The 11,469-nt window shown below is 38.1% G+C and overlaps 1 protein-coding gene across 16 annotated transcripts in view; it reads left to right on the forward strand.

The window, feature by feature from the left end:
• Positions 1–11,041, forward strand: part of itpr1b (inositol 1,4,5-trisphosphate receptor, type 1b) — a 75,114-nt gene extending 64,073 nt beyond the window's left edge. For all 16 annotated transcript variants that reach the window (XM_067505584.1, XM_067505587.1, XM_067505590.1 and 13 more), the window contains 7 exons: positions 81–270; positions 413–505; positions 1,309–1,457; positions 2,213–2,378; positions 3,316–3,476; positions 8,321–8,482; positions 9,869–11,041. In XM_067505584.1, coding sequence (XP_067361685.1) covers positions 81–270; positions 413–505; positions 1,309–1,457; positions 2,213–2,378; positions 3,316–3,476; positions 8,321–8,482; positions 9,869–9,955 — 1,008 coding nt within the window. In that variant the 3' untranslated portion in view covers positions 9,956–11,041. The remainder of the gene's footprint in view (positions 1–80; positions 271–412; positions 506–1,308; positions 1,458–2,212; positions 2,379–3,315; positions 3,477–8,320; positions 8,483–9,868) is intronic.
• Positions 11,042–11,469: the final 428 nt, after the last annotated feature.

Consider the following 11,469-nt stretch of genomic DNA (forward strand, 5'->3'; position numbering starts at 1 on the left):
TGAACACACTTCTGTCTTCTTCTTGCATGTTTTTCCACACACATACTGCAAACACGTCTTTGAATCCTTCCTCTTTTCAGCTCTTTGATCTGGTATACCGAGAAGAGACCTTGCTGAATGTAATAAAGAGTGTGACACGCAATGGCCGTTCCATTGTTCTGACAGCTGTGCTGGCTCTTATCCTCGTCTACCTCTTTTCCATCGTGGGCTATATTTTTTTTAAAGATGATTTCATTTTGGCTGTCGACAGGATACCCAACAAAACACTAGGTATGATGAAAGGCACATTTTTCTCTCTTTCCTTGTTAATGACCTGCAGCCTAAACACACATTCTGCAACTGTTTTACTCAATAAGTTGAAACATGTAAAATCAAAAAAGCGCCTTAATGTTTTGCGTTTCCCATTGAATAGAGCATGGAGCAAGTATGGTAGGAGAATTGTTCTCTGGTGGAGTGTGTCAGAAAGAAAATGGAGAAAACTGTTCAGCAGAGACCACAATTGATGGTAGGTAGGCAAAAATGAAGTGCGTGTGTGTGTGACTTGAATGGAGGCTGGATGCCACTGTCAAAGTTTCAGGGAATAAAATCAAGAGATTACAAAGGGTTTGCATGTGACTTTGCACTCACCATACGTCTGTGTCTGAGCATGCTTTAGTGTGTGAGTATGTAAAGGTCTTTTTGTCCTTGCAGACGTCTGAGTCAAGCAGAGAAGAATCCTCCCACTGAGCTGTAAATCTGAGTGTAGTGGTCATGAGATTAAAGCAGTCTGATCCAGCTGGGGACGTTCAGGGGGCTGGATGTAATAATGGGGGTTTAAGGGTCCTTGGGTGTTTTAGGGGAGCCAGCCTAAGACCTGATGTAGGGGCCCAGGGTTGAAAGGTCAGAGATTAATTACCAACAGGTACAAGCAGGCCAATGGGTCCACTAAGTGATGGTCCACCAGACTACCATTACAAGCAATGAACATGTGCCTTAAAATCAGCCATCTGTGTTGAATCCTCAAACTGCCTGGGGCCTGACCCTGTCAAAGCTTCTCTGTCCAACACCACGAGGCTGACAAATCATGGTAGTCTGGTGACTTGTTTTTGAGTGGATGGTTCAAGAAAATTCCCAGTTTCATTATGTCCTCACAAACAGTAATGGTGATGCAATAAACTGATGCAATAAACTTATAAATGAATAACTCATAGTAAATTTAAACAAATAATAAAAGACCACTATCATTAATAAGAGCAAAGCAGCTGACAAACTTTAGCACTCAGCCTACTCTGGAAATGGCTATGTAACTGTCTTGCTATGTCTCCATAGCTTCCCTTACAATCCAGCCATCAGCAGTGGTGATTGAGGACAAGGAGCGAACTTGTGACTCCCTGCTCATGTGCATTGTCACAGTACTGAGTCATGGCCTCAGGAGTGGAGGAGGTGTTGGGGACGTCCTGCGGAAACCATCCAAAGAGGTAAAAACAACAGGAACACTGACAACAAGAAGGAAATCACACCCGAGTCAAGTTCAGACTGCAAATATCAAAAAACAGTATATTTAAATGTCAAACAAATCTTTGGCTCTTCAGCTGTAGTCCTTTGGGGCTATTAAAAAGACACATCATACTCCTTCCAACACACAAACATTAACTTGAAATAAATTAAAGTGGATGGAGAAAACTGATCTAAAAAGTGGATTTATGTCAGAACAAGGTCATGAGAAGACCATCATTTCTATTTAATTTTCTTTTAAACACACGGGGCAGCTTCTCCTTTATACAGATTTATGTAACACTCAGTTGGCTTAACATTTATGTGAATTCTCTGTACTGTTTTGACTTGGGCCAGACTGTGTTTAACACGCAAGGATTACTTCTTTACAAATGGCCCGTAACCTTTATGCATTGAGTCACTTTAATGTGTCATCCCAGTAACAACAGTAAGCCCACATATAAATGAGCTCTGTATTTGTCCCTTGATATATTCTAGGCTTTTCTACTCTAGCAAACAACTTGATTCTCCACTCAGATGTTAGATTTAGTAGATTAAAATCATTTATTAAATGTATTTTTAGCACAAAGAAAAAAGGTTGTGATTTGTTCATTAAAGCCAAATAAAAAGTGTAAACTCTGTGAACAACTCGGTGGTAGTTCAGTATGGTTGAGGCTTTTGACATCAGATCCTTAGCACATTTTAATTGTCACAAATTTTCTCCCTTTGCCTACAACAGGAGCCCCTCTTCACCGCCAGAGTGATCTACGACCTGCTCTTCTTCTTCATGGTTATCATTATTGTCCTCAACCTCATTTTTGGTGTCATCATCGATACGTTTGCCGACTTGAGGAGTGAGAAACAGAAGAAAGAGGAAATACTGAAGACAACATGTTTTATTTGCGGTGAGAGTTAAAGTAATAATTAATTTTCTTTTTCTGCATGAAGAAAAGACTGGCCTTTTTTTAAACAATTACAGCCAGTTTTCTTACTCAGCAGAAAAACACTATGGGTTGTCAGCATTACTTTGAATGTGACTCATGACCTTTGACATATCTTTTCCTGTCTTTTTCCCATCATTGCTATATAGTAGCCGTACTCCCTTCTTAGAATTTAATAAAGCGGAAACGTCTTGCAGTTCCATTCGAGTCAAAGCTGCAATCGATACTTGACACACTGCTGTTTAGCATTACTGTTGCAGAACAATCAGCAGGTGTGAATGTCTAGGCTTGCATATGATGATGAAATCAAGAGAAATCAAACCAGTGGTCTGCGCCTGTTCTTGTTTGAGCATGCGACTGCTGTGATGCAGCTTCACATCAGGGCTTTGCAAAATGGGGGCTGTTTTTCTGGGTAGTGTAAACAACAAAACGCCTCCTCTTCCCAGAATGAATAGTTAGTCATGGCAGGTGCTGCTGTGGAGGAGGAGTGCTTCTTCCTGTTGCCATATGGGTCTTGACCATGTTCGTTGGCATTAAAGTACTGTACATTTAAGCAGTCACTTTTCAGTTGTGGCCTGGTTTATGTTGGACAACACCATTAAGGGTTATCTCTCTTTTTCCAGTACAATGAATAATGTCAGTACAGGAATTATCTAATAAGTGTAAAGATTTTAGCAAATGTCAACTGATGTTTTTCCCTGCCCATAAACTTGTGACCCCATTTCCTCTTGACTTTTTTTTCCCCTTTATTATGGCATGTTGCAACACACACTGAGTGTATTTCATTCTTCCAAAGAAATAAGAGCACTGTGTTTATTTTGTGTGTGTGTGTGTGTGTGCTTGTGTGTGTGTCTGTGTGTGCGCGTGCACACGTGCCCCCTACTGTGTGTGGTTGTCTTAGGTTTGGAGAGAGATAAGTTTGACAATAAGACAGTTACCTTTGAAGAGCACATCAAAGTTGAGCACAACATGTGGCACTACCTGTTCTTCATCGTACTGGTGAAGGTCAAAGATTCGACAGAGTACACCGGCCCGGAGAGTTACGTGGCTGAGATGATCAGGGTAAGGATGTTGTCATGCACACACCTAACAGTTCACAAGCCCTACACACAATCGCCACCTTTAAATCTATACTTTACTACTAATTATGGGTAAACAGAGAGAGGGTCATGTTTAGAATTAGTAAATTACAACTGTTTAATTCAAATCAATTTCATAATACTAGTCTGTCCCACCTTGTTTGCAACTACAGGTAAAGCTGTATACTGTCTCAGCAACTATGCATGCAGAAAAACTGTATCAGCAGTCGCTGTGATCTTTATTGAGGTTAAACATCCCCACTAAAGACCACTGTAGGGTTTTGTGTATCTCCACGTTTGTGCAGGGTCTGGAAAGAATGTATTATTGCAGGCTTTTTTATTTTTCCGCACCAGCAATAAGAAGGCTAAAAAGATCTAAACATATTTGAGAAATGCGACATATCACGTACACTCAGTCAAACTTTTCAATTAAAAACGACAACTTCTGTGGAAATTTACAATTTAAAAACATAAACCAGAAAGCAAGGTAATTATTTTTGTTGCTGCATCACGCTCATAGCATTTTTAACTGTCAAAGGAAAGCCCCTTCTTCTGAAGTGGTTGCTTCCCTGACGCATTTATTCTGCTGTCAGTTTCTGACATGGTTTCTCATTAGATGCCATTTAGCCCACTTGACTGCCTTTTGCCTTGATCTGCTACACACAGTCTTGTGAGGAACCACCTGATGTGGGATTAACCCCCCTTCTCTCTGCCATTAACCTTTGGCTTTTACTTAAAATGACCGTGTCAAGGGTGTGTTCTGACCAAGTGGGTTTTAGCGGCAATCTGAGAGAAAGCACACGTAGTACAAAAGACCCCAGTGACCCATCACCTGACCAAGTTATCCTTAACTTTAGCTCTTATCTTCACATGGTGTTAGATGCAGGGTCTTACAAAGATCGCAGCACTCACGCAAATTCATTTTAAAATGTCTTCTGCAATATTGATGTAGTTGGTTTGTTCTAAATTTGAGCCGTTTCTTTTCTAAGAGAGGAGGGTCTGAGAGGAGAAGGAGGCTTTTTTAATATATTTGCACGCACATTAAGTGCAAAAGAACGTGTTTTATTAATTTTTTGTTAATCAATCAAATATACAATGTGCATTTTAAAAATACTGGAATTTAAAATACTAACTTTAGTTATACAAACATTTATTAATTTTCCCTACCAATATAGTGTACCAATATAGAAAAAAACATATATTTATATTAGCTAATGTATTCCTAATTAAAATGCTCAATATTTTATTAGTGTATTGAGACATGTTTCCAAAATGTATCCTTATCCTTTGTACCATTGCCATTTGTAACTCACTCAACACATTACAGCCATTACAGTTAAATTGTAACTAAACCTTAGTTTTACTTAGTAAACTTGCAATAATTGAAAATTACATATTTTCAGTTTATTTTGCTCTTATAAGGGTTTACAAAGAAAAATAACAAAATGAGCGTGTGTTGCTTGTTAAACCATGCTGCTGTATTTTATATGCTACATTCCAGACTTGTCCCACAGTATTAACTAAAGCTTTGCATTAGAACCATCCAATTTCTTCAATCTGTACTGTCTCTCTCCCACTATGTTTCAATTTTTTTGATGCTGCAATAATGTGGAAGAAGCAACAGGACAGAAGGGGGTGTAAGAAGTCAGACTACTCTGACAATGACTGGGACTGACGTCAATGGTGGAGGGCTCCGGGTGAAGTGTCACGTCTAAGATTTAAAAAGATGATGCTTGGCTCACACTCATTGCCCTAATTTGTACTTTGTCTGATACTGCAACATGCCCCAGCTCGATGAGCTAATCCTCAATCACAAACATGCAAATCGATTTTTATTTGAGCGTGGCGAAAATAAGTTTTCCGGTGCGTGTTTGGATGTGTGATATTTTTTTACATTTATTTGTATATTTGTAGACTGAGTGGGCTGTCAGCTCGTCAGGTGGCTTGTGGCATGACTGTGACGTTTTCTGTTGCTGTTTTAACCACACAGCATCCTGTTTCTCTGTCATGGCCCGTGCGGTTTTAATAATGAAAAATGTACTTCCGTCATTTCCAATGAACCAGCATGATGTCGAGCCTTAAGTCGTGCCTGCACTTCTCAGTTTACTGGAAGGGCTTTCATTTGTAAACACTGGGGATGGAAAGAGGGCTGGGCTGCCGGCGACAAAGTCGTCAAACAAACGCACGTGTGCCTTGGCCGATAGACAGGATCCAGAATGGGGACATGACCTGTGGCATGTTTAGTTCATGTTTTTTAGACAACATACAAACAGAGTTGAGCATGGGAAACACTAGTGGAAAAAAAAATTAAGTGTTTTATCTGAACATGAAATTACTAGTAGATGTGCTGGAAAAAGAGGCACATTTTTACAATATTTTTTTCATAATAAAAATTGCAAGTCATATAAAAGCATAAGTAAAACTTTATTAAGTAAAGCTGGAGCTTTGTTCAGATATACAGTAGTACGTAAGTGCATGTAAGTTGGGGGAGGGGGCAGGTAAACTAGGTAAACACAGTGTCTGTCTGTTTGCATTCAGGAAGTGGAACTTGCTCAACAGTTTTCTCCTCCTCTCAGAATGAGTATGTGCTGCTCATTATCTTAGTGTTGTGTGATTCCCCTCAGGCTGCTGTCTGACCCAGGACTGGTTTGTGGTTCAGATGGCCACCTCACTCACCCCTGTGTCTCCAAATCAACCACTGAAACCTAGGGACTTTTCCAGCCCAGTTCTTCAGCACTGTGCTTTTTCTACCCAGTGACCTCATCAGCTACGCAGCATCCTGCCTTTTCATTCATGCTGTATGAGGATCGGTAGTTATGCTGATTGAGGGCATATGACGATGAGGTGACTGTGTGGGATGTGCATTTATGTTTTGAAGGATTGGAAATTGTTTCACATGACTTGGGCTCATTTGGGTTAAGGTTCAGACAGCACACAATAACAATGGCATGTGATGGTCAAGTGCCAGAGGAGGTAGAAGTGTGAAAGAATGTAGCTAAGTAGCTGGCCCTCAGCCATGTTTGAACTCATAACATATCAACATATTGTATGTACTTTACAATATACATGTATGCATCTGATGTCAGAAAAGTATATTTTCCATACAGTCTGAACCCTTATCACTATGTTATGTTAATATTCTTCAGTCATACTTCCCTCAGTATTTTGTGGACTTTAAATTACTTTTCTCTTATTATTCCCTAGTTATAATCCTTAGGAGTCGGTCCTGGTTGATTTGGTGAAAGCATGAAACAAGTAAACAAGATTACAAGAAAATACAACATATATAAAATATAACAGCACTGGTACAGCATTGGAAGAGTGAATAGTTAAGAGTAAGCATGCGACAATGCATTTCATGCAGCATCCTGTTTTGTTAACCTTTATCCTTATGAAGGTAGTCTTAATCCACAAAAAGGACTCCACTAACACTGGAACTAACAATGGAATCTATAGTTGAAATAAAGGTCACAGGCAGGCTGGAGCCTATCCCAGCTATCATTGCACAATTTAGGCCAGCTAATGGAAGAAATCCAAAGATCCACACAGAAAACCCTGAACCCTGTGAGGCGGTCGTGCTAACCCCTCCATCACCTATTAACTGAATGTATATGCATTAAATGGCTAGTGCTGGAACATCCACAATATGTAGTATCAAAAACATGGGAAGGCTCTTTTTCTGTGGCTTTAAAAAGTTTTTAGATCCCTTCACGTTCTACCCACATTATGGTTCTAAGTTTCATTTTAAATTGATACATTTAGCAGGGTTTTTTTTTTTTTTTTTTGCTTCATTAATCTAAACTTCTTCAGTCAAAATCCCAAAATGACTAAGCACAAACATTTAAACAGCTACATTCTGTCTGACACAATTTTCCTTGAGATCTGTCTAGATCTTAATTGAAACATGTCAATGATTGAATATAAATTAAGAATAGTGCACACATGTATATAAAATGTACCACCATCTCAGGACAAAACCAAGCAAAGAAAAAAAAAATTCTAAACACGTTTTGTTTTTTCATAATGAGTTATTCGCTGAGGACTAGTGGGCAAATGTTATTTATTACATTTTAATTGTGTGAAGAGTGAAGGGTACTGAATACTTTATGGATTCACTGGACATAACAATTTCAATCAACACTCAGACCTTAATGAATAATGTCCACATCTCGCACATCAAAGTTTGTGCCAAAAAAAAAGTTTCTTGAGTTCAACTGATCCCAGTTTGCCAATAGCCCTGTGTGTTTGAAAGGTTTAATGTGTGGCAGTGCACTTTGTTTGTATGTAATGAGAGAAATCACTACTACTACAGACAGTATTTCAAAAAGTGTATTCTAAATTGCCACCCTCTGCCCTACTCCTCGTTGAAAATGTCATTACACACATGACTATATCAACACTAACAAAACACCCACACTGGCAAAGTTCCTCAGTTCCACCTACTGTCGCTGGTGAACTTTAGCTTACTACAGTTCTTGTCCATTACTAACGTGAACATTCAAGATCTGGGCGTTTATCCTAGTGCTGTACATGTATAATTAAATAAGGAAACTATCATTTTTTTTGTCATAAGAAGGACAGAAACATTGCAATTGAGTGAGCTGCCTGTTACAAATGGATTTTTAAAATGCTCTGATCCAGAATCTCACAGACAATTCCACACGATCAGTTTAAGTACACCTTCCACGGATGAGTGAAAAACTAATTAATGAAAATTGATGACCCTCTCAAAGAGGAAAGAATCTTACAAAACAGTTTCATTGTGTATGGATTCACATTGCGTGTTGATTCACTGCCTCTGTAATTATCTGGATTTCTGTTCTCCAGGAACACAACTTGGATTGGTTTCCACGGATGCGGGCCATGTCCTTGGTCAGCAGCGACGCAGACGGGGAGCAGAATGAAATCCGAAACCTGCAGGAGAAACTGGACTCCACCATGAAGCTGGTGTCCAATCTCTCAGGCCAGCTCATGGAGCTCAAAGAACAGGTTTGTTAAACTAAAGTACATCACTGAGACAGACACAAAGACTTTGGTGTCTCTCACCTCATCGTGGGGAAAACATTTTTCTGTACATGTGGACAGCAGATGTCTCTCAAGGTTTGTTTGATTGCCACTCATTGCCCTTTAGATGCAGAGCTTACTAAATGCTAAAGGTGATGAGTCATAGTTCAGAACACATCACATCATGTTCATCGCTGAGCAACACTCTTTAGTGGCTTTCTCTGTGGATTTCATGATTGACCGTAACTTTATAGGTTAGAATTTAAAGGAGCACATGATCAAAATAATTTGACCGGTTAGTTATTCAGACTTGTCTGATTGACTGATTTTAAGTGCTACTAAAAGGTATAAGAATACATTCTGCTGATGTTGCATGCAATGGAAATCGAAGGCACGAAAATTGCACAATTACTGCAATCCACTGTTTCTAGTAAACAGAATTGTAAAATGTCTTTTACCCTTGAAATGAGAACTATCTGTGAGGAAGTGAATGTTATCGAGACGTTTTGACCCAGACAGAGGGGAAATGATTAATTGTGTTGCTGAAAGCCACTTTAGCATCTGTCACATTTAATTCCAGATTTAGTGTTTGTATGGCCTGTTTTGACTTGAAATAAAAAAAAAACAAATGTAAAAAGTACTACAGTACTTGTACAGATGTGTGAAAGTGTTACTACATGAATTTTAGGCAAAATAGAAGCAGGACAATTGTTCAACAAGCCTTCTTTATGAAATTGGCTTATTAAGAAAATTATAGTATAGAAAGAAAATAATTGTATTGCTAACTGTGCTAAACTGTGCACAATTGCTAAATGTGTTTTACAATTTTTCTCAAACTTGTCCCTCTCTGCAGAATTATTTCTGATGGAACACTCATTACAAGACCACTTTGTCTTCTCACTTTTAATATTGCTGTGTTTCAGGGCTGAGGTGCAAATCACTACCTTATGTTAATAAGTTATTTCTTAGCCAAAAAAAAAAAAAAAAAAAAAACACTCATTCTTGTTCCTGTTGCTGTAAAGGTGAACACCTGTGTTATGACTCATTGCTTTGCTTGATATCTAAAATTTCTTTTGACTGAGTTTCAGTATTAGTCGTTTGTATTCTGGTGCTTTCATCAGAAGGCTTAGCAATGTGGATGACAAGACTGGAAGGATTTCAGAAGAATCTGTTTCAGTTGAGCAACATGCAGCAGTTTGTGCAGCATTCGTTAGTTTCTGTAAAGTGATTTGAAAGAATGAAGCGATGAAGAGCATGTAAAAGTTAAGCTGCCAGCAGGAGCAGAAGAAGACATGCATGCCCACAGAGGTACAAAGGAAGAGATATTTGTTTAGGTTTGTAAAAATCTGTCTTTTCTTTAATCTTCTTCAGATGACAGAACAGAGGAAGCAGAAACAAAGGATTGGCCTGTTGGGACACCCTCAGCACATGAATGTCAACCCCCAGCAGCCTGCATAAGGTCAAGTGACTCGGACCTATCTGGATGGAGCGTGCAGTCCTTATTTAGAGGTTGCACTTAATGTGTACTGCACTGAGTGTGACTGTAACTTATAACGGTAGGAAAACACTGTAACATACAGTAGGTAGTCATAAGATGATGTGTAGCTCTACCCCGTGCACCAAACACTAATCCTCACCCACCTCGTTCTGTTTAGTCCTGTTAGAATTGGTGCCAAATGTTTTCAGTGTAGACACAAATTGGATTTGTCAACACATGGCCTTTACTGTTGAACTTGAAACACAATGAAGCTGACAGGACAGAAAGACTTAGCCCCATTCGTGTTCTGTTCTTATTTTTAAGTTTCATAATGTTTTCTTTTTATACTGTATTTCTGGCATAACAAGCAGTATTACATGTCTTATTTTTGTATGTTGTGCAATATATTAACTTAAATATGCAACCTCATTGGTGTGTGGATTTAAGTTCCATGAATGTCTTACTTAAAAGCGTGGGCCAATATGTTTTTGTTTGTACTTTACTGTTAGAATAAGGGGTTTGTTGGTTGTCTTTACAACATAGAGATAATATTTAATAAGCAGGCCTCAATTTTTACTTTTCTTTTGTTTCTTGAAAATGTGCATACTTTTCGAGTGTAAAACGCACTCAACAGAGATAGTAGATTGTATGAGAGCAATATATCTGATAATTTCCTTTCACATGTGTAACTCCAGTGCTATTTTATTTTACTATAATTTTGCTTTGTTATTTAATTTTGTTCTAAACGTCTTTTAGAATGTTTGACTTGTGTGTCAAATATACTGTATAATTTCTGCAGTGTCACACTTGTTATTATAATTGGCTCAGGAGTTGGGTGATTGTTACTTTAATAATTATTAGCATTGTCTCTCCTGTTTGCAGTAAACTTGTTCCATTTGTGCCTCTTATGTCCCCATTTCAAGTGTGATACAATTATTCTGCGTGTATGGGGTTAATAACTTTTACACTCGTGTTCACTAAATTATTCATTAATTTATTAATTGAAGATCTAAGGACTGTCAGTTTGTATTTTAAAGTAGAATTATTTATTAAATTGATGTAATTTACTTTGTGTACTTGTGTTTATTTGCAGGTAATTATGCTAATGATCAGTATAAAGTAAACAACTAATATACTTTGTTTAAAAATGTTTAATCTATAATACCTAATAATAATTCACTTTGCGATCTGTGTATGTAGGATGACTCATGTCTCTAATTACTGGTTTTGCACAGCTTTTTTTTTTTCAATAGACAAATAAGCCCATTAACAGATTGTTAACATCACTGTTATGAGTATAAAATGCAGTGATAACAGCTTCAATATGTTAACTTAAGGTGCTGTTTTAGTCACAACTATAAAGACAATATATTCCACGAGTCACATACACAAATTTCAGTAAATTTCAGTTCATAAGTGAAACTAGGCCATGTGCTGAATTAATCTTTTAGCTTTCAGAGGAACTCTGTCAGCTGGAAACCAGCGAATACTATAA

This window comes from Channa argus, chromosome 5, assembly GCF_033026475.1.
Source record: "Channa argus isolate prfri chromosome 5, Channa argus male v1.0, whole genome shotgun sequence".
NCBI lineage: Eukaryota > Metazoa > Chordata > Actinopteri > Anabantiformes > Channidae > Channa > Channa argus.